At 41.5% G+C, this 23,506-nt stretch overlaps 1 protein-coding gene across 6 annotated transcripts; it reads right to left on the bottom strand.

Moving 5' to 3' along the window:
- Positions 1-371: 371 nt before the first annotated feature.
- Positions 372-22,951, bottom strand: unc79 (UNC-79 domain-containing protein). 6 transcript variants are annotated; one of them, XM_043422529.1, is made up of 46 exons: positions 22,493-22,951; positions 22,297-22,416; positions 22,068-22,229; positions 21,716-21,886; positions 21,555-21,644; positions 21,281-21,466; positions 20,945-21,177; positions 20,653-20,867; positions 18,838-19,172; positions 17,159-17,300; positions 16,698-16,874; positions 16,263-16,543; positions 16,033-16,175; positions 15,507-15,728; positions 14,587-14,733; positions 14,137-14,266; positions 13,704-13,876; positions 13,487-13,635; positions 13,201-13,358; positions 12,882-13,063; positions 12,376-12,577; positions 12,098-12,292; positions 11,580-11,693; positions 10,306-10,454; positions 10,077-10,198; positions 9,723-9,954; positions 9,386-9,527; positions 8,915-9,119; positions 7,013-7,304; positions 6,704-6,930; positions 6,266-6,582; positions 5,890-5,979; positions 5,547-5,726; positions 5,367-5,458; positions 4,824-5,077; positions 4,611-4,724; positions 4,230-4,370; positions 3,912-4,066; positions 3,729-3,823; positions 2,871-3,350; positions 2,600-2,755; positions 2,174-2,349; positions 1,456-1,720; positions 1,201-1,341; positions 878-1,000; positions 372-732 (listed from the first exon to the last, which is right to left on the bottom strand). In XM_043422529.1, exons 1-46 carry the CDS (start codon positions 22,512-22,514, stop codon positions 541-543), a joined length of 8,289 nt encoding a protein of 2,762 aa, XP_043278464.1. In that variant the 5' UTR covers positions 22,515-22,951; the 3' UTR covers positions 372-540. The 6 variants fall into 6 exon arrangements, with proteins under 6 accessions (XP_043278464.1, XP_043278465.1, XP_043278468.1 ...); XM_043422530.1 differs by having other exon boundaries at positions 14,137-14,254; XM_043422533.1 differs by having other exon boundaries at positions 7,013-7,235; positions 22,493-22,950.
- Between the last annotated feature and the right edge of the window lie 555 nt (positions 22,952-23,506).

Raw genomic sequence — 23,506 nt, 5'->3', positions numbered from 1 at the left:
ACGCCACCAACTATAATCATGCCATCGTGCCCAACATAAGTTTCAACAAGCATATTACCGCGTTATTAGCAGTTTTCGCCGCAAGTGCTTTCATTCGATGTTTGCCCAAAATAGAAACCAGAAATTTACATAATTTTCGCCAGAATGACGGAATGTTTTGATAACCTTTTTGATGTGTTTTACAAGAAGTAAACAATCCATTTTTTTCACGTTTCTACCGTCGTCACTGTTGCGCTATAACGATAGTTTTTTTTCGCATTTTTGGCGTTCAGATAAGAAAATGTGATTCTTAATGTTTGCTCACTCACAAAAGGAATCGTATCAGCAGGTTAGAGGAGTGAAGGGCTCGGAGAATATAGCGAGAGAATAGATCAAGGGGTAAAAGTTGTCTATTTTACAAGATTTACACGTGTTCCACGATTCCTCTCAGACAATTCTCCCAAAACGTGAACATCGTATTTCTGTATGCTAGAAAACTCATGGTTCAACAAAAGTGACAAAGATTTCTCTGTATTTACACAAAACATGCAGCCAACTTTTCTAAATGGAATAAAACTGTGTCGTGACGGTGGAAGACTGCATTTCGATTTGTCCCATTTTGAACTGCAAACGATTCAACCATCGCAAAAGTACCGCGTTCGATTCGCGGCGCTTCGAGATAAAGTGGTCAGCCATTTTCGGAGGAGGAAAGTTTCGACAGTTCTGAAGACGTACTTGCAAGTGACCCGGAAGCTGCGGAAAAAATCACCATTCTACGAATCATCAATTTTCAGAAATGAAAACTACGAAAACTACGGAACAACCCCGGTAAGTACTCGCATAACCTCAACTTTCGATATTTTTTTTGTTTTCGTTAGAACGTATAAAATTCTTATACCTGTACGTGGTGAGAAAAAAGTATTGGGCTCCAAAGCGGCAATAATTTGCTAAGCAAGATCGATCTGCACTCCAGCAGAGCCTCAAGGAGACTCAAAAAATGAAGATTCACCATTTCCGCGAGCTGAAAAATGGCGTTAAAAAATATCAATAAGTCGCAAACTCGTGATAGAGTGTTCAAAATTTTTCAGCATTCAATTTAACATTTTGCGTGTGAAAAAAAGCTTCCAATTGTTCAGATAAAAGTGAATGAAAAATTGAACTTCGTCGTTGTCTAGAAAAATTCGTTAAAATGACAAAAATTGTGAGACTCTCGTGACTTACGACTTTCGAAGTTGAGACAAGCTTCAAAATCGAAGGAGTGACTTTTCCCCAAAATTCGAGCAAAATATTCATCGTTATGTTGTGACTCTCGCTGTTCGATGGATTGTTTTTCGATATTTCTTCCAAGTAAACCGTCCACAGCTGCGACAAGTAGAATTAAAGTTAGCCAATTGAGTAAATGACAGAAAATTCACAAAAACGTCAACCAAAAACGAAAACTGTTGAAAAATAAGGAAAACAACAAAATCTTAGTACCTGACACAAAATAAATGCGTGATAAAGAGAAGACATGTGAAGAACCGAAGTTTTTGACTGTTCCGGAAATCCGGAAATGATAACTTGCACGTGATCGGCCACGTGGCAAGAAACTTCTTGCGGTATTGGCTGAGCAACGGGAATCGGTGGTCCGTGAATATGTGGATTGCTCGTGCCAGCAAACATCGCTGTATGAGTCAGTGATCCCAATAATAGCCAGGAAAGTAAACGTATGTGACCTATGCAATCGATGTATTCTCGAGCGCTGTTGCAGCGATCAGAGAATCGAAATGAAAAAACATTTTTTCAATATGGATGCTGCGACGCTTGAGCATTTTTGAGAACACTTTGAAGAAATTTGAAGAAATGTCAATTTGACATTTCTTCAAGTTTCTGGGTTTAATATTCATATTTCTTAAATTTACTTTATTTTCCGATCTGTCAAAAGTGTTATTCGCGTCAATTTTTTTAGCTTTTTCTCAATAATCTCGGTGTCTAGAGTCCAGTTTTTCGATTCGTTCAAAATTCTCTGAAATTTTTCTTCGAGCCAAGGAATTTTTTTCAATTTTACAATTTCATGGGATCTGAGTACGTTCGGAGACTTTGAAGGAACTTTTGGGCGACAGAAACCTTGAAATTCTCACATTTTTCGTTACAAAATAACTTTTGTATTGCCCTGGCTGATTTTGTTTCGTTCTTCCACGCGTGCAAGACTCACCCTTGCTGCAGCATCGAAGGCGCGCTGTAGAGCCATGGCAGGTATCTCGCCACGGCTCGATTCTCCCTGTTATTACCTCTCGTAATCTCCAGTGCGAGATACTGAGCGAAACCACACTTGAGCATGCCTCCGAGAGTGTCCTCGTTGAGACCAGCCTGCAAACCTTTACTGTAGCTCTGCAAGAATGAAAAATTCCATTTTTTCGCAAGCCGAGTATCATCAGGAAAGTAACGCTAATCAAATTTTTCAAATAAATTTTAATAAAATTAAAAAAAAAAAAAAAAATTAAAAAATTAAAAAAAAATAAAAAAATTAAAAACTTGAAACTTTGTCATTGACTTTCGTAGGTAATTTCATTTTTATGACTGAAAAATGAAATTTTTTTCGATTCTTCATGAAATTTCATTCCCCCTGGAATTCTCTTACTTTGATTTTACTGAGAGTGTGAAAATCGGCGAGAAAATCGAGCACGTCGGATATTTGGGATCTCAAAGATTCGGAAGCGTTGGTATTGTAAATCGGGGAAATTTCGGTGTGAATATTTTCGACGGCAATGGTGGTCGGCAGACTTCCTCCGACGTCCTGCAAGCAGCATTTTTATAAAGTTTATTTGGATGATCGACTATGTACGAGAAATTGATTTTTAAACGATTTTAATAAAATGATAAATATTCATGATGAATAAATGATAGCAAACCTGGAGGACGAAGTGAAGGAGAAGCAGAAAATTGTTGTCAGGAATAGTCGTTTTGAACTTCATCGCTTGAACGAGTTCGAAAACTACGGTCCTCGCGAGGACGTGCTTGTCACGATCGCGGGGAAATCCCCGATGACAGAGATAGCAGAGATCGGTCAAGTAAGAATATTTTATGGTGGAATTTTGTATAGCGTAGCTGAGGACTTTTGAGAAAGGATCGAGAATCCCCTTCGACTGCTGGATCCCTTGAACCTTTAGAATCGAGACCATTATTCTCAGCAGCGATGTTACGTCCTCGAGAGACGATATGAGTAGAACTATTCGCCGAAACAACGAGTCGAACTGTGTCAATAAACCACTCCAGGTTGTCGCACCTGGCCCGAGGCCTGCCTCGAGCGGTAAACAGTCCAGATAGCACGCGACGTTGTGCAGAATTGTAGGCAGCGACTCATTCGGCAATGATTTCTTCCCGTTCAGAGTCTACGTTTCAAAGAGTCGTCGATCAATGAGAAAATATCTTTCCTCGTTTCTTTGGTCAAATGAACTTTTATCGTTTCAACGTCAAATTTAACGTGACGATGAAAAACACGATTTTTCAGTCTGTTATTTCGTTCCCTCCAATTTGCAATTCGAGGGTTTCCAACTTCAAATAAATTGTCAAATAAAAAATTGACTCAAAGATCTGGAAACTTGAGCGTCACAGTTCTACTTTATCATGGAAGATCCTAACGAACTTGACGATGAGAATTTATCGATTTTTTATGTTTCACCAAAATTGAGCTAATTTTCAGTAGCTTTACTAAAAAAGTAGATGAAGAAATGTCGCCTGGAAAAAGTTCTAAATTTGGTGTTTTTTACCTCGAGTAATAGCTGGAGCGGGGCAATGGGATTGAGCTCGTTAAAGTCCAGTAGAGCTTGAGTGACACTCTTGAAAAATTGTTTCCTCGTTTTTTCTGCGGGATAAAAGATTTACGTGAGTCAGAGGAGTGCAGAGCACCCTGATTTACTAGGGGATTTGGAGTGATCAAACGTTGCGATTACCGTTTATGTGAGTTTGAAACATCTGTACGAAAATTCCATTTGGCGCCAATTGGTGCAAGACGCATCTGAGAAACTGATGAGCCACGCTGACCGCGCCGCCTGGCAGATGCATGTTCGTCTCGTTCTGCCACGGATACATGGCGTTCAAGGCGACTCTGTAATCAGTCAACTCCCATCAATTTCTCGTGCTAATCGCGTGAAAATTGAGCGATTCGAAGCTCGCGACTCGGTTAGTAGAGGAAGCAAATCGGAGATCGATTCTTTGCTTTTTCATGAGAAATGGCTTTGTTCAACGATCGAACGACTGCGGAAACTTACTTCGTAACGATCGTGAGAATTTCTGGTAACAACGGGGCAGCCAATGCGGGCTCTCGGTGTATAAAAGTTCCTAAAGTTATGATACAAAGTCCCAGTTCCTCGTCCGAGTATTCCTCTTTTATGGTACCGCACTCGGAACACCTGAAATCGCTTGGTAAAATGAGTAAAAGCAAATTTCGTGTCCTCCGTAATTTTACAGTTTTTCAAGAAATTTAAAAAAATTTTCATTCCCAGGGTTGTGACTTCCTACTTTCGGTTTTTGACTCGAGCTTTTTATAACCAATCGAATTATCATTTTGAGCGGAGAGTTATTCGCTTTTCAATAACGTAACAGTGGAGAGCCCTGAGTAGTTTTACAGAAATTTTCGGACGATTTTTTACCTCTCGTAAATACAATCGTCCCCAGTGCGAAATAAGCTCTGTTTGAGGTTGAAGTCCGCATGGCAAGCTTGCTGGGCGACAGGATCCAAGTTCGGCTGAGTTTGTGGTCCAGACCTGGAAAAAATGTAATAAATTTTGTTCTAAAGTGTCGAGCAGAAATGCACGAAGGGCAATCGCGGATAGGAAGATTCGAAGAAGCTTTTCGGTGCTCACCACGAATCGGTTCGCCTCGTGTGACCAATAACGTGGGGTCCCGAGCCAGTCCCCAATCGCCGAGTTCTGTCTCGATGCATTCGCGTGTGATCTTTGAACTTGGCCTTCCTTTCGTGCTCGAGGAGTCGGAAGCAGAAATCGTCGCTCTCGATCGCAGGCGGTGGCGATTCGAGAGCGACTTGCTTTATCAGTCGTCTCGGACTCGCCGACCTACTGGATTGGTGCTCGTTGCTCGGCAGCAAATTCGACGCCGACTGCAAAAAGATCGAACAAATTATAAGAGAGATCGAGAATCGCACTTGTTCCAACGCAGTCGCACGTCTTATTTCAACAATTTATTTACAAGAAAGAGAAAACTTTTTATTATTTTATTGAAAGTCAATGAAAATTTGTTCTAAATTCAAACTAATTAAAATTGAGACAATCGAAGCGCTAGTGACATTTTTGTTAATTGAATTTTTTTAATTTCCATTGAAATTAGAATTTCATTAGTATTTCCATACTTTTGGCATTGTTTTGCACGGTTCCCGGTGCAAAACTCACCATAATTTCTGATGTTATGCTGTCTTGTTTCTGGGGATTCGGAGTTTCTTTCTCGTCTCCTCCGCCATCGCTGGTAGAATGTGGAGCAGAGTCTGAGTCGTTGAAAGCAGCGAACGATTAGGAAGACAAATAAGAATTGACGGTAAATTAAGGAAGATCGTGAATGATATGTTGACGCACCTTCGATCTCTGGCACCCCGAGAGCTTCTCGAACTCTTTCGACGAGGCCGGAAACGCATTCTCGTTGAGGTCCCACAGGCAAAAGTCTTTCTGGCATTGGGAATTCGAGCTGCGATATGCTCCGAGGACTGGTTATGTCGCTGGAAGCGCAAGTTTCGCTGTCCTGATCGAAGGAGGAATCTGGAAAAAAGTAAATCTCATTGGCATGAGTCTTCCTCGGAAATTCGGCGAATTTGAATCTTTCGCTTGATTTCCGTACTACGAGAAATGCCGAAAAAAACATTTATCGAAAAGCCAACGAGCTGGTTCGTCGCTGATTAAATCGATAGAAACGTCGACTCACTGACTGTCAGGACGTCCATTTTTGACAAGGGCGACTCGGGAGATCCGTAGGCATCCTCGCACCTGAGGATTCGTTGAGCGCTTCGTTGAGCTGAGAACCATGAAAAAAGGAGGCAAAAAGTATCGGTAACGAGAACAAGAATCGAGCGATTTCGCTGATTTTTTTTTCATTCAACTTTGCCATCAAGAAATCACTGCAATTGAGTGATTGATAAAAACAGAAAACCGAGGCGCTTTTTAGGTGGACTATTTTGCGGGGTAGAGTTGAACGGACGAATTTTTCATTGGGCCTGAATCCGTGAATTATTGTTAGCAATTGTCCCGCGTTCGTGCGTGAAGCGATCGATTGTTTAATTGCGTTAAAGCGACGATTGTACCGTTGGAACGGGTGGTGGTGTTGCCAACCGGCAGCAGTCGCTCGACCGTCGGGGTGGCTATGGTCGTTTGCGGTAAGGGCGAGAGCCACACCGGATGCTGGCCGTTGTCGGTGCTCGTGATTTGCGAGGAAATGGAGCTGACGGCGGGTGAGCTCGAGTCGTCGCTGCCGACGGGGAATTGCGAGGGTGAGATTGGTGAGGCGAGCGGGGTCGTTTGCTCGACGTTTTTTTGCCGGCCCAATTGTTGTTTCGGATTGGCTGGTTCGAGAATTTCCGAGGGAACCGGGCTCGTTTTTTCCTTCGGGGCAGTCTCGATTCTGGTGAAAAATTTCGATTGTTCGCTGAGGATTGTTCCGATCGTGAATAAACGCGATTGATCGAGGGAGGAAAAACCCAGGTTTTGATTGAGAGAAAAGCGTTCGACCTGTGCGATCGCACCTTTGGATGGTTGTGCCCGTCGTTGTTGCGACTATCGCGCTAGTCCGAGGAGAAGACTTGCAGGATTTGGTGTCGGTCGAGCTGTCCGCGTTCTCCATCGCTGCCAATTTCGGAGGAGACGAGGCTTTCGGCTGATTCGCTTGCCCCGTGAGCAGAGTGCTCGCCACCATCATCTTCACTCCTTCGTGGACACTCCACTTTTTTTGAAAGGAACTCCCGCCGCTCGTCTACCCATTAAAACCAACTCCGACAATTATTCTGCCCTCGGGCCCAAAATTAAATCGAAAAAATCGAAAGAAAATTCCAAACCTGGTGCGAGTCCTCCTCGCTTCCCAAGAACCAAGTGGGCCTGGCAGCGATGGAATCCTGTCTGGGACGTTCGTTGTCGCGGTGATCCTGAGATTCGTTCTTCGACTGGCTACCGATCGAAACTATGGATGCCCGGGCACGCGCGATCGGCGTCGCTTTTTTAACGACGCTCTCGCTGTCCTCGATTTCGCCGAGAGATCCGCCGCTGCTCCCGTGCAATGTGCTGTCGGATTTTGGACTCTCGGGTATTGCGGCCAGCTCGGATTCCGTATCGTCCGCATTGATCGAGTAGCTTTACCCCCAATGCATTACATAGTAACGAAAATTTAACAAGCACTGCTACTCAAAACGAAGCGCACGCACGTCAAAGATAGAGAAAGAGAGAGAGAGAGTGAGAGGGGGGGAGAAGCAAAAATGAGCTTTCGTATTGCGTGTGCTATCGGAGGATCGTGAAAGAGATTAAGGCCTTACACTTGGAGCGGGCGAAAAACGCGATTTTCTTGATTTTTTTTCGACGATAAAATAAATGTTTGTTGAAAGACTGCGTGAACGATATTCGCTCGTACATGTGTCCATGTATTCGTACAATTTTTTTCATGAAAAAATGTATCAAAATGGCGCAACACCAGCTGCATTCCAGTAGCACCTTTTTTTGAGCATCCAGTTGCGGTGGACATGATGATAACTAAAAAACTATTGATCCGATTCGTACGAAATTTATACGACTCTCATTTATTACAATAATAGCTCAGGCCCGAACGAAGCATTTGTAAACATTTTGATTTAATAAAAATTGGGACAGTTTTAACAAAAAATTCATTCTTTGAAGCGCCAAATTTTTGTTTTTTTTGTTACAATTTTTTTTTACAACAAAATATGAAATCCTTCGTTGAGGCCCTAACTGCTGTTATAATAAACGAATGGTATAAACTTGGTATGGATCGGATTAGCAGTTTTTCAGTAATCGTGACCACCGCAAAGGCATTTTTCAAAGAATACGATTCTCGGATAAACGCGTTTAGGGATTCAAGTATCGGACGAGCGCGCGCGCACCGTGCGCGATTTTTATGAAAATTGGTGGGAATATTCTTCAGATATTGCACTTGAAGAATATCTGATTAAAAAATTTCCGATTTTTCCGCCCATCAAAAGTGTAGGCCCTTAAGAAAATAAAAAGAACTGAAAAAAACTCAAAATTTAACTGAAAAATAGAGAAAATTTATTACAGCGAATTATAAGAATGCAAATAAGAATGAACGAGATAAAATTGAATGTGGAATGTGCAGTTTATCACTTGACTATTCCAACTGCACATTCGATCGAATATTTCGTCTAAATACTTTACTTGTGCAGCTCACTAATGTGCCAATTTTGTTCAACGACTAGGCGAAGAAAAAAAAGTTTAAAAAATCACCTACTTTTTCTTATTGTGCGTCGAAGAGTGCGAATTGATTTTGGAAAAGCGAGTGCATGAATTGGGGGGAATTGGCCCTCTGAATTTCGAACGTTTGACCTCGTTTACGAGTCAAACTTAAAATCGAACCTTGATGAATAATTCCACCAATTCTTCTACTTAAAATAATGAATTTTATGCACTGGGACTCGAGATTCGTCGTTCATACTCGAAAAAATGGTGAAATGGTGCAAAAGAAATGCGAAATTGTGAAAAATCTACGATTGGGTACGATGCGAAAAGCGATTTTATAAAATGTGCGATTAAATTTGTCGAAGAACGTGGAAAATATTTACAGAATTAAAACTACGCTCGCTAAATACACCGTCCAGACCCCTTAATCTAATTATCGTCGTGAAACGATCTTTAGAGCGTCGTCAAGGAGAATTTTCATGTTTTTTGTTCTCAGAGATGAGAATGAGGCGTATTAATATTGAGAAGCAAAGGACCTTGATTGTTTGTTCGGGTAAAAGCAGATCGGCGCGGTCTCTTCCCAGTGAGTTTTCATTGCGTGGGTCTGTCCGATTATGGGCCCAGGACTTCTCTGGTGCACCGACACGATCGGCTGCCTCATCGGGGGACTTTCACTGTCCATTTCGCCCGCTGCGTTCATCACGAGATCGTGATCGGCGCCGAGCGAAGGTTGGGAGACATCTGAAGTCGCGTCAGTGTCATTATTAATTACACGAAAAGTCATAAATCATCGTCGTTAATATGGAATTAAGGATCAAAGGAAAACGAATTTTGTATCATTCGTTTTTGAATAATTTGCGGTCATTGGCGATCGGAAAGTGTACAATTGTGGTGATGAATTCGGTAGGAAAAAATTCGCGGTCGATTGCCAAAAAACGTATTTTTTTCGACGAGTTCTTTTCCTTGGATAATCATTTGAGAAAATTTGAGGCAGCCAACATTTGTACCTCGCGATCTCGACGGTGGTCCTCCCATAACGACGGTCGCTGGGATCCTCTTGCACTGATGATGCTGGGAGTCCAATGTGTTCAAGACTATTTTGACGAGGGCTTGGAGCTGCGTGCACCAAGGCTGCTGACCGTATTGGCACTAGAAATATTTTTTATTCGTATCATGAGTCATTTGAGAATTTCTGTGTTTTTTGTGACATTGATTGAAAATGACTGAATCAAAATGCCGAAATTTTGAACTCATGTCGCAATAAATTTATTGGTTTCGTCCACTAATTATGATAAATAGTAAAAATGCTCGTTTTCGGTTGTGAAGCAGATCGGAAAGAATTACCTTGTAGAGTATAACGAGGAGTGACATGAGCCAAGATCGTCTCAAATTAGGCTCCAAATACCACAGACTGTACGTGGGTGGTTGGTGATCGGAGGGTGGAGCTTTTTGGGGCGGGCACGGACAGTGTTGAAGAATGGCAAGCACAGGTGGAATCATTACCCATCCCATGACGTGATTTTGGTCCAAAAGTTGGGGAAGATTCGCGATGAAGACGTTGAAAACTGGAGACAGCCTGGACAGAGTTGAAACAAAAAATCGCTCAACCTTTCATGCTTTTGCTTAAATCTCGAAATCGACTTTTGCAAAATGGTAAATTTTCACGAAATTATCTCGTTAAATATCGTTCTGGAGTACCTCAAACGCGAGGGCAGCGTGTGGAAAGTTCGCTCAGTTTGATTGTAGCCTAACAAGAGATACAAGTGTCTCAGAACGATTCCCTGCGTTTTGGAAAGTGGTTTCTCGTCGGTTGGATAAGCCTGAAAAAAGCACGTACAACGTGCATCATATTCCACCCCAAAATTGTCTTTCGATGCATTTTCGTTCAACGGGCTTACGACTCATTGCAAAGAAAATTTTTTTCTACCTGATCGGGTCTGGATAAGAATTGCATGAGAAGAAAAACCAAAAGATGCATCGTCTCCTTATCGGATTCTTCAAGATCGACGATTTTCAGTGTGAAACTTGGCAGATTGGCAGTCTCGTCAACCATGTTGAGAGAATGGACGTGGCCATCTGCAATTTATCGAGCACTGTAAGATTTGCTTCAATTTTCGATATTTTCAAGCGCAATATCATTGACAAAGATGGAAAAAAAGATATAAAAGTTAGCATGAGCCTCGAAAAGTTATTTATAAAGGTAAATTTGTGAAGCAATTATTCTCGAATAAATTGAAAAATAACGAGAATGTAAAAACGAATTCTATATGATACTTATAAATTTTTAAAATCGTGCCAATTATAATGTGAGCTCTAACACACTGTAAATAATGATGGAACTGATGGAATTATTGAAAACACTGACATGCGATGCAATTTTTTCATGCACAAATAATCTGTCGTTCGATTATAGGCAGCAGTCGAGCTGCGCAGTAATAAATCATCTAAAGAATGTAATTCCACTTCCCAATCGTCCAAAACCAAATTTTACTTTCGGTACGAGAATGAAATAATTATAAAAACTACTGTCGTGTCTACTTTATTCTTCCATACAAAAAAATAACTCGAATCTTACAGCGTGCATTAATCGAGTTCTAAAAATTTAAGGTACGATATCATGTGATTCGGATCTTGAAAAAAATGGCAATTCTGCGTTATTGCAATAAATTTAATTCACGTCTTTCGAACTCGCAGGACTTACCACCCGTTCCCGAATTCAAAGTACATTTAATTCCTGCACGTCCATCGTAAAATACTCATTGGAGCCTCGAGTGTTGCTTAATTACCATGATCATTGATTGCAGCCATTCGAAATGAAACTTTCTACTTGGAGCTTAACTTCAAATGATCCTTTTGTTGACCAAACGTAAAATATCGTGAAAAATGTTGGCAACAAAAGTAATGACATTTCGTGAAAAATCAATTGACATTTTTGCCCAAAATTTTGCCTCGAATCTGTCAGTTTTTGTGAGCAATAAAAATTTACAAAATTCCTCGTCCAGCCGCATTTCTCACGATCTTAATTCCGTTCAGTGTCCTCTTTTGGAGTAAACCACAAAAAAAGTTTCGTTCCGAAAAGCTTTGGCACAAATATACAGAGATTTATCACGAATATTTGTTTTTCTTTAGTATTTATTTAACACACTTATCCGATACACATAGGGCAATGAGCTGTCACTAGAGCAAGCAACACTACGCTACCTTGTATACTGTTATTAGGTGGGGTGGACCCAAGCAACTGACCCAATCCAAATCTGGAGCTCTTGCGTTTGAGAATCGGAGCTGAAGATTGTCGGCTGTATATCTTTTCCTTTTCTGTACGAAGACAAGTCATGGGTATCGTACAATAACGAAACCAAAGAGCCCTCTTGCATAGGCTTGTTACGTGGAATGTATTTGAAAACTCGTGCATTTAAAAAGTGTCTCGAAGCTTGTGTCTTGAGAGAACGGATCATTAATATTTCTGTGGAATTCTACACTCTTTTAGAATCGATAAAAAATCATTCGGTTCCTCAATTGTTATCCCATCGACGAGGAGAGAGAGGATAAAGTAGCTCGATCCTTGATCCTCTCTAGCCACGTCTCGAGATTTTAAAATCGAGGAATTTCGTCGCTCGTAACGAGCCCAATGTTTGTTTAAGCAATGGATTGAAAATGATTTGAAAAATCCTCATTTTTCGTCCGCAGAGACGAAGAATGAGGGAATCAGGGGAAAATACCTTGCTTCGCGTCCTGCCGTGGTATGATCGAAGCCGGTGCAGACATTGTCCGCTTGTATGGCCATTTTGTGCCGAAACTGGCGCTCAATGTCTTCACCGAACTCGTGCCGCTACCATCAGACTGGGAGAGGGCCTCGTGCGCGCGGTTTACTTTCCTCGCAAACACTTCGCTGTTTAAATCCGTGTTTCGTAAATCTGCGAGGTGGGAAAAACGCAAAGTTGGTTATTCGGGTTTGACGTTCGAGCGATTGAAGAGCCGGAAAAGAGGTCAACGTTACCCCGGATATAAGATACGTCCCCGGTTTTCTCCAGGTTTATTTGCGCCTCGAGGAAGAGGGCGTCGAAACGGTTGAGGAAAAATTCCCACGTCAATATTCGACGGTCGCTCAAGCTGTTGTGAAGCTGGTACAGCGACTGCAGGACCATCGGTCGGTCGACGATCACTGAATCGAATTGTGTCTCGAGACACAAAATCAAAGACTGCGGAAGCGCAAAATTTTATCAGTCTTCTACATTCTTTCATTTCTTTCGGAATATTTATTAAAAAATGGAGCGATCGAACTTTCTACGTCTAACGAGCTTCCGTAATAAAATTCCGAATCTCCGAAATCGGTTATTTATTTTAGGAAGCAAATCGGTGGAAAGTTTTGGCCAAATTTTACATTTTTCCATGTACAATCGCAACGCAAAACTGTCCAATTCTTCGTTCCGAGTATCCCGTAAATCGAACGGTCAATTATTGTGTCAAATTTTCAACGTCAGAAAAATCTTGGCACATATTTACACGTATCGCGGTATCGTGGACCGTCCCAAGATTGAGGGTAGCTCTCTGGGCAACATAAACATTGCTGTCATCCATGCTGCTGATTATATAGCAAAAGGCATTGGCCATAGCAGCCTGAAGACTGAGAACATTGCGGAGAGGAGTTGAGTCCATGAATCTGGCGATCAAGGTGACTCTTTCAACTGCAAAAGGAATTTGAAAAGATGCGAGGTGTTGAACTTTAAACTCTTGTGAAAATCGTTCAAATAAAACAATTGTTTGTTTGCAAACGATTTGTCGCTCCGTCGAGTGAATTACTCTTAGTTTTCATTTTACAAACCTGCTATGAAACGAACTCGCCAGTCCGAGTTATGAAATTCTTCTTGAACGAGTCGCCAAAACGTGTCCGTGCCACATGGCAGAGTAACGCAATGAAGCAAAAGTGGAACTGTCACTTGAGCTATGTGCGAGTGTTCCGCATTTAATAATTCCCACAAGCTACGGACGAGAGAAACGAAGCTATCAAAATATTGTGAAATTTGTATATAAATAGAAATTCATTTATTTTTAAGTCAACAGCTTTCTCATAAATAATATCAATTTACGAAGTACGTTTAAAAACTTGCTTTTTTATCAGCAAATTTTCTTGACACCAAATGAAAAATCCCTGATGTTCCTTCGCAGCTGTTCCAAAGGCATCACCGTGCAGGCACAAAATATTGAGGCATTGGAGCATGTAGTAAAGTATATCCGGTTTGTCCACGGTCATGATTTCCTGTAAATACAACAATTGTGTAGAGTCAACAATGAGATGAAAAACGAGAAAAACCCTTTCGAGTGTACCTTCAGAAGCTTGTGAATGTATTGAAGCTGCTCTGGCAAATCCTCGATGACGAAACGAAATTTTCCTACAGTCGTGTGCCAGAAGTCATCGAGCTCGTTTTCGGGGCTGAGACTAACGGGCTGATCGTTTTCGCCGATGAGATGAGGCTTCGCGATGCTCACCGTAGCCGTAGCTGAAAAAATATGCGACTCCATTGAAGCGGACGAAGAAATCTAGAATCTAAAAAGTTTTCTGAATATTTTGTTCGATTTTAAAAAAACATTGCATTTTCCTTGTAAAAGCTCTCGATAATTCTAACCTCAACGGAGCATTGAATTCGATTGAAAAATTTCGTGGTGCAGTCCACCGATGGATAATAATTTCGCAATAAAATAAAGAATCGAATCTAAGAAGGAAGATAAAAGTGGTGATAAATATGCGTGAAAGACTAACCGACGTCACTTTCGGAAAGAGTGACCGCCCGTGCAACAGCTGGCATGACGTTTTCAGCAGGTAGAATAGCTGCGAGATCGAGTTGTTCCGAGACTGTCTCTACGGTCGCTGTCATAATCTGTTCGAAGAACTGATATAAACGATCAAAATATGGGATACATTAATGGTGTTTTAGCCTACCGTCTTGTGATGAGACCTTTGCAGGGGCGTGCTTGCTTTTCGTGGTTTATTGCTTTGTTACAGACACACGAAGGCTAATCAAAACACACACATCAAACGAGGATAACACTCTCCTTACTGGATACAGTGACGTGTGGCACAAATATATACTGAACACGAGAATTTAAAGAAACAATAAAATAATCAGTGATGGTGTACATTCACAATAACATTGAATGTTTTTACAGATATTCAGTGGTCTCTCTATTCCCTGAGTATATTGATACATACATGTGGCATGTGAACTAGAACGTCCCCAACCGAGTGCATGTCGGACGATGGAATGTTTATAACGACGTCTGGTTTTCCTTCGGACTTCTTCGCCGATTCCGGTGGACTTTTTCGTCCTTGATCCTCGGCCGTTTCGTCCGGAATCACCTTCCGAAATGGTCGAATAAATGATAATTTTCTTTTTACTTAACTCTCAAGGGGCCTAGGCTGATTAGAATTTTCAAAAAATCGATTTTTCGATCCCAGTGCACTATTGAGCGACGTTTGCTTGGTTATTCGTGTCCATGTTTAAACGCGCTTTTCTCAAAACTACGTTTTTGGACGGCTCGTTGATAAAACCTCCGAAATTATTCAACCGGTCCTTACCAAAATTTTACCACGTGTTCTTTACGACTGCAGCTATGGCGCATGGCAAACGAATTTTGAATTTTTGAGCGGAACTATTTTTTTTTTTGCAAAAAACGGTGAAAGAAAACGTGCTTTCTCGTAGTTTTTGGAAAAATCGGCGCCATTGTGGCATTTTTGAAAAAATAAAAAATCCTATGATACGCGATCATCCGTTCCAGAGATTTTGTCAACAACCCACACCCGTCTTTTTTTTGGACCCGTCTTCTCCCCCATTATTCTGTACGAAAACTGAGTAAAATAAATATAAAAAAAAAAATTTTCTGTACTTTAAGAGTGTAGTTTTCAAGTCTAACACTTTTTGGATCCATATTTATAATTTATACCGGTCAAAAAAATTCGTGAAAACAGTCTATTTTTTGCCCGTCTAGTTAAGGTAGACCCCTTAATTCTGCTCAATTGATCAGTCACTTCTGGTTGATAGAAAAGGGCAATTGGAAAAAAGTGGAAAAATTTGAGTCCCGATTTTCAGGAAATCGTCAGCTGTCAAAAAAAAAGACGAAAAAGTGACTCACGTCTGGTGGATAAGCGGGGTTCTGAGGCGCCATGTAAATTATGAGTTGCAGACACAACTGATGCCATATTACTCTGGACTCGCAGTAAGTGCACTCGCTGTCAGCTTTACAAACGTGACAATCGTTCCAGTTCGCTGATACTATTGACTTCATGAGGTGACACGCGTCTCTGCATACCCAAGTGTTTATCCCTGTGTGCTTGTCTATGTCTTGCAGCTCCATCTGCAATTTTGTCACAAGAAGTTGGAGCAGCTCTTATTTACAGGGAATTAAATTCATTTTCATAATTCAGTGTCGAATTGATTCTCGAAAATCGTCGATGGGATTGTGACATTTGAGTTCGAGGGGAATTTTTTCTGACTCAATTCGAAGTTGGCGTAATTCATTTGGGATTTCAACTTTATAGTCCAAAGTGAACGGAGAAGAAAGTCTTTCCAATGGTACCAAACGCAATGATGGTCGTTAGAGTCTTTCGCTGCAACCGGATTTGCAATGAGAACGAAATAATTGATGGAGACAAATAAACCTGTTTTAGCAGAACGTCCAGCATGAGAATACAGCACGAAAGATTGAGTTCGGCGTTCGTAGTGAACTCCATGTGTCGCGGGGTTGGCGCCATGTCGTCCGAGAGTGGCGACGATTGTCCCGAATCGTTTTCGACGACTGGACCTGTAAAAAAACGAGAAAACCACGGTTACTCGAATGGTGAAATGGCGTTTGTGGGGATTAGTGAAGCCCAGGGGAAGTTTTGCTCACAGATATTGCTGCGTTCGTCTGCTTCGCTATTCTTTCGTGATTTGTAGGATTTCTCGTCCAAATCTGAGGAATTCGTTGTGTGCATGACCGCGACACCGTCGCTGAACATTGAGAAAAGTTGGCTCAGCGGTATCGTGATTGCGAGCATCGTCAATGTCTGAAGCCAATTCAAAGCTTGCTCTTGAACCTTTGCGCTCGTGTTGACGAAACGCTTCGCCACGAAACTGTACATTTTTTTTGCGTCGAAGCCCAGCGGACTCATTTCTGGATCCAAAATTTTACTGTCGAGAAAACCGAGTCCAAAGTATCCACATCAATCCACAACGATTGGCAGTCGTTTTAGAAACAACTCGATTGACAAGAATCGGTTCAAGTGTTACGAGAATAAATAATAAATTTCGTCGCCATATCCAAATGATTTTTTTCGACACTCACCACAAAATTATTTTCAATTCGTGCAGCTCGTTTTCCGGCACATCATTCACCATCGCTTCCATCCAGTGCGGCATCACGTAGTCCCAGATGTCTGGAGTTATAACTTCATAAGGCACGAGACAGAAAAGTCGATTCAAACCGTCCTTCAAGTGCGACGTCCTCGAAGCCAGTGTCTCCCTTGTTAAAACAAGCATTTTTTTCGTTTGAGTGGATCATGAAATTGTGCAGGTTTTTCGTCGAAATTGGCATTGGTTTTTTTTTTTTTTTTTTCATTTACTCAGTAACTGACGATTGTCAAGTGAAGTTTCAAAATTTACGTAGTTTTTAATGATTTATTTCGATGAAAACTAATAAAGTTTTTTTCTCCAACGATCGTTTTCGAGTTTTTCTACTTCCACGTGCCCCCATTTTGGAGCCACATCGGAACGTGTTAGAATGTTAATTCCAATGATAATTCTCACCAGTGACCACCTACTCTGACGTAATCGGCCGGATGCGGTAGTAGACAAGATATGAAAACCTGATAGTGGGTTTTCATGATGTCGGAAAGCCAGCCACAGACGTATTCGGTCTTGAGTTTTTCAAGAGTACTTTCCGCTTGCCCTACAACGTGTTTGGAAATGTATCAGTAATCCGAGCGAGCGAAGGTGCTCCCATTTCATTCCGCTACGTCACTACAAATATCGTGAATATTTATTGAGGAACATTTAATTGTCTTGGACGACACAACGCATGGAGATATGCTGGATCACAAAACTGATGAAACAAAATTCGTTCATCGAGTATCGATGAGTGAATCATCGACCTGGGTGAGTGTTGCTGAAGCGAGAAATCCAGCGTTCACTTTCCACCAGTTTAAACGATCCACCAAACTCGATTAAACTAATATTTCGAAGATGAATGAAAGCGAATATTGTTTCCGAAAATATGTTCCTCATCGTGAAATTTGGATAAGAGACGAAAAATTTTATAATTTTTTTGAAAATCAAATGGATTATAATCGTCTGCCAGAACTGGCCTACATTTTGTGTCATCGATGCGTAGAACGTCAAAAATCCATCTCGAGATCGACCTTTCCAACAGAAACGACCATTCAATCGTTGCTTTCGATTCTTTGAGTGACTCTGCACGCATTTTTTCGCGAACTGAATTTTTCAATATTCTAGGCATCGAATCCTACGTTATTTCAACTGCCGCATCGCAGACGCACTCTTTATTTATGAAGAATATCTGCAAAAAGGAATCTAAAATAGCCAATTTTAATGTCGAGTTGTCTGATTTTATTTGCCATGATTCGAATTATTAGTGTGTAGCACACCGAACATCGTGTTATGCACATATGGAGAGTGTGCGTGTCAAGTGCATGAATCCAACACGTGTGTGAGCGAAGTCATATCAATGTTCTTGTACACTCACACGTAATGACATCGAGAGAGAACACACAGACAGATATATATATATACAAATATATATACACAGATTGACGGATATGCAATGAACGAAAAAAAGGATCAACATTGAATTTTATTCGAGAGACAAAGGAGTAAAAGAAAACTTAATCGCTTCAGAGCCGAGTAGAATGTGCCTACGATCGCGGACGGTTTTGTCAGTCCCACGTCAAAACAGTCGAGACTAAATTTTCTGTCAGTCTCTGCCATTCATTAAAGAATTGAAGTATTCAGTGAGAATCGCAACAAAGTATTGATGGGACACAAGAATTGACGTAAAACCCGTTCGTTAGGAGTGTACTTAAGCGTGATTAGAAATCAGTGTGCAGACTTGAGCTCAGAAATTTTGAAAAGTACTAGAAGGAACTTCGGAATTAAAATCGATGGGGAAAAAATCCTCAAAAGTGTTGCATCCGTATATTTCGAGCTCGTAGTTTTGGGCTCAAAGTTACGATTTCCGAGGCTCCGGATTATTTTTTGGACTACGCTTTTTGGACCGAGCATGACACCTTAATTCGAGATTGAATGTGAGAAAAGATTTGTACTTTTGGAAATGTGAACGCTCAGTCGGCGGATAGCTGGAAATGTGTTGACTCTTTGTGATACGCGATTGAATTATTTGACGTGGGACTGTGGTTGAACTAGCTACGAGCTACTTCTACGTCAATAGTGTATGCAAAGTTTTAAATTACCAACAGAAAATATAAGGTGCATAAGGCTTTTTTTAGTACCATCGAAAGAGTAGGCAGTGACATGAAACCAATGAAATAGCATTGATAATAAACGTCCAAGTATTTCTACAGGAGTATCCTGATTGGGGGTACAAAGTCCGACTAGTAGCCAAACACCATAACGACCAAGTAGCTGTCTCTCTTCGAGGGTTGACGGATCACAAGGTTTCCCACCGCCACTAATTGTACCACTGCTAATACCACTCCCTGGGAATCCCAGGCTGCCCTTATTAGTACTTATTTCCGAGATGTCTCTGTTACTATCCATACTTAGCGGTTCAGCCTCCTTGAGCAGGCTGTAAATAAATTCGTTTCATAAGTCCAAGTGCACTCGTTACACCCACGATCTCGAGTCGTACCGACGCTCTTTCGTCGTCGAAAATCCTTCGCTTTGACCACCGAAATTCGAGAAATTATTCTCGAGAAAAAAGCCTGTGCCGAAGCTAACGATTGCAAGAGAAATCGTTTTCTTTCAGGACGATTCAACGATAGCAACGATTAGTAGAAACCCTCGGACTTTGATTGGGAGTTCGAATGAGCAAAAAATGTTTTTGGTGACAAACATTTCTCGAATTTCCAGGATTTTCGTTAACAAACAAAACGCCTTTTTCCATTCGTATAACTTCAGATCTTGGGATGCAAACAAATCGTATTCGTGAAAAAACAACAATCATTCCTGGTGAATTTGGAAGTTTATCTATGCACAGATATCACAGACGTAAATGAGATATTTTGGTTGGAGGTTGAATCGCGCGAGAACACATGCATCGAAATCCATCGCAGTCCACATTTCCATCAGGGTTAAACGTTGCCTCATGCAATTGCGATAAATGATAAAAAAAAAAAATAAAAAAAAAATGAAAAAAAAAAATCTAAAAACAACGACACAAGAAACTTTCGACAGGTTTTCATAAATCCAACTCCTTACATTCGCATTTCGCATTATTTTTTGTATAATTTTCTCTGTACGAATACCGCTGATTCGAGGTCGTTTGTTATCAATAAACCGAGATAAGACTGAAGAATCAATGGTCAGTTTGCTACAAAAGTGCACAATTTTAATGGAAACATTACGACGTTGAATGTACTTGGTTCATCGGACGTGTGTTCGTGTCTTACCAAGCAGGATGGACCAGCATCAACAAACACGCAAAGCAAAACAAAATGATCCTGCGATCGGTGGATTAGTACACGAGGCCCAATGGCCGCAATTCCAGCCACTCAAAAACTATCGTTTTGCCAAAAAATAGTCGAAAAAATCGTTTCAACGGTCAATGATCCGATGATTTAGGTAGAAAATTTTGTTTCCTCCTACTTTTGGTCGATAATAATCGTTGAAATAGTTCGAGTGACTTGGAACGGCCCATGTTGATATACATACGATAATACAGGTATGGTTTCGTCGATTATTTTTCACAGATCATCAAGTAGGATGGCAAATAGATTGTTTGGTGATGACATCGCATGCCGTTAATACAACTCGTTGATGATCTTGATGCATATCGCTCACGTGAACACGATACAAAACGGAAGAAGAAAAAACATGTTTTCACAGCACTCGCTCAAAGGCGGAAGAGATAACGCGAGTGAATTTCTCCGCTCGCATTGTTTCGTATTTCGTATGATAAATAACTTCGTGATTACATTTAACAGTAATTAGTACTTTGAGGATTCAGGTTTACGAGAGAGCCGTGCATGAATCCACAGCAAAGATGTTCGCGATGATAAAACTTCCACGGGAACATAAATGAGTTTGAGGAAATGAATATTTCTCACCTTACTATCGACTGAACTAAATAGTTTTGGGTCTGCTGGTCCATTTGCGATATGTGAGGAAGCGCCATGTGATTCACGTGGTCCCCTCCACGACGGTTGTTGTGACGAATGTTGTGACATTGCTGACAGTAACGAATCGGATGGTTTCCGTTGTAACTCGCGCATTCGGTCGAAAAACAAACGCTGATTGCCGATTTGTCGGTAGCTCGACAATTCTGCGTTTGGAATAAAGAGAAATGTGATTTCTTTGATAAGCAACTTCAATTCTGTATCGCTCGCCAAACCGGCCTACCTTGTTCTCACAAACCATGGAAACTTGTTGCATCGGATGCAGTATATCGTTGAACATCTGATTCGGATGTTCCCGATGTATTTCGTTAGCGCATTCGATGCAGAGATAAAGGGGTGGCGGGGACTCGGCAGCGAATGTGATAGAAATTCGATGATCGTAGCAAACCTTGCCAGCTTCGGCGTTACCGGCATTCGGACAAGAGTCTCGCTGGCAAACGAATGGCGTCAGATCGTCTGCAATTCAACATCAAATTATCTCAGGGAATAGGCCCTGGAATCATGGCGCTTCGTGAGTTTCGTCGCGCTCAGAATTTCTTCCATTTGGATGAGAACTCACTCGCAAATTTGACGAGAACTGCGCGACGATCGAAGAGGTTCTGATTGAAAGTAGGCCAGTAGTAGAACAAGAGCTTGGCAGCCGATGCTCTCGCTGGGGCTGTTCCATAAGCGACGACACAAAGTATGTCCTTGACAACCCCTGGCTTCAGGGCCATTAGGCACTCCAACAGTTGGCAATGGTGCGCTATCGGAAGAGTCGAAATTCAGCGTTTTTTCAGTCTCTCACGTCTGGCTAAAACTTATTTTCACTACTTCAACGTCGGTCGACCTACCAGGATTGCTGGAGTACTGGAAAACCATCATTATCACTGCGGATACGGACTGGCTGGCATGATTTTCGTTCTCATCGTTCGTTTTTCGGGCTGATTAAACGAAAAAGCAATTGAAAAACTCCACTCGTTTACAACGTTCACCGGAATTTCTGTAAACTCACTTATCGTGAATGGCAAGATGTAGAAACACAGATAGTTGACGATCTCTTGATGCAATTCGACTGGAAGCGAAGCTATCGAACTTGCGGTAAAGTATGGAAGGTTGTCGAGGAGATCGTGATCGAGAAAGGGCATCAAACAGGCCAGACACTGCAGCAAAGCTTGCCCAAATGCTGAAATCATCGAACCAAATGTCAATTGCAATGGAGCTTCAAACGGTTCTTCAGGCTGCCAACCATCGGTCGATCAATTATTTAAAAAGAATCGATAAAATAAGAAAAACTTCTTCACAGACTTATCCAAGGAGCGTCGAAGCTTACAAACTTCAAATGAGGCCCTGAAAGTTGTACTGACCCGCCAAACCGACGTGCACGAACGAAACAACATCCATCAACTGTGTCAAAGCATTAAAAAGCTGTTTGTAATCCAAGTTTGGATACAGTGCCATCCGTTCGCCATCGAATTTCTGGCACTTGATCATCTCCAGGGGCGATTCTCGAACTTCTTTCAACAGAGCTGTTGGACGCAATGAATGTTAAATGTTTCAGTCTTCATGATGAAATTTCTTGATTAATCGACTTACACAGCAGAGTCTGAGAGAAATATTTGACGGTATTTGCCATGTCAAAGCCCGACGGAGTGGGCTGACTACCGTGAAGAAGGCGTTGATAGTAGTCGTGAAGACTCGTGAGCTTCAGAGTGTCTGCAAATTCAATTTTATTTCTTCAAATAACGAGAAAAAACGTTCATAGAACGAAATCGTCTGTGCAAAAACTCACAAGCAGCGGATCTCGTTCCCATCTTGGTGTATTCGGTGCTCAAAAGATCGCTGGACAAAGGCAAACCCGAACTGTGACTCAGCAATGAGAAATTGACAAAAAAAATGTCATCAGAGTAATGGAAAGTAAAAAAACATCATTTTGCAAAAAATTTACGACACGGTGCTTTGCGATACATTTCGAAACTAGAACTTTTTTGGTATCGCGTAATCGTCCGGTACCGGTTCGCCTCCGGAGGCAAAATTTTCACGAGGAATTTTGTCGGGATTCATCTCGCGGAAAAAATGGGGCTAGTGAGGTCCGAACGAACGTTGCCAGCGAGTCGTAGCAACTTTTGAAAATGAGGAATGTCAATGTCGGTTATTAATTCACTCGTTGTTCGGTACGAAGAGTAAAAAAAATGGATTTAGGGCAGTGATTCGAAGGCTGAATCACGCGAGGTCCATTCGCAGTCGCGACTGGAAACTGAATGAGCGCGCACGTCGTATCGATCCGAATTTGTGATACCCCCGAGAGGAGCGGTGCGAGCTTTTCCTCACAGCTGCGCTGTTGACGATTGTCCGAAGGGATGAGAGCTTACTTCCCGCGGAAAAAACATCTGATCTGCCCCGACATGAGGAAAAGAATGAGAAAAAATTCGATTTTCACGAATCTTAACTCGGGTTTCACCACGAACAATTCGAACGATCTTTCGCATTCAATTTTTCACGAAACTAGAATAATTGCGAACGAGCAAAAGTTTATTACGGAACAAAAACGAAGTTTGTACAGTTCCGTATTGAGAATAAGAATAACGCCCTTGAATAAACCAAATAGAATATGAGACTCAACTCTGGAAAATGTAGAATTGCCACGATCAAGAATGGGATTTAAAGGACGAGTTTGATTGAAGCGTTCCAAAAGTAGATTCGCAAGAATGCACGCGCGCGATAATATATTTCCGTGAGCTCGTCTGAGTGCACGTTCCCAAAATAGGCGAAGAGTTTTCGATCGAAGCGACGAAAAATTAGGTAT

The sequence above is a fragment of the Venturia canescens genome, chromosome 6 (assembly GCF_019457755.1).
Source record: "Venturia canescens isolate UGA chromosome 6, ASM1945775v1, whole genome shotgun sequence".
Classification (NCBI taxonomy): Eukaryota; Metazoa; Arthropoda; class Insecta; order Hymenoptera; family Ichneumonidae; genus Venturia; species Venturia canescens.
The sequence above is the reverse complement of the archived record's forward strand: the minus strand, read 5'-3'. Positions and strand labels throughout refer to the sequence as shown.

What these genes read in the sequence shown, in the direction of transcription:
- unc79 (XM_043422529.1), bottom strand. Translation starts at nt 22,514, where the DNA reads ATGGGAACGAGATCCGCTGCTT. An exon ending in ACCCCGCTTATCCACCAGAC is followed by an intron (nt 14,734 to 15,506) that starts GTGAGTCACTTT and finishes CCATTTCGGAAG; the next exon opens with GTGATTCCGGACGAAACGGC. An exon ending in ACGCATTTATTTTGTGTCAG is followed by an intron (nt 1,342 to 1,455) that starts GTACTAAGATTT and finishes TACTTGTCGCAG; the next exon opens with CTGTGGACGGTTTACTTGGA.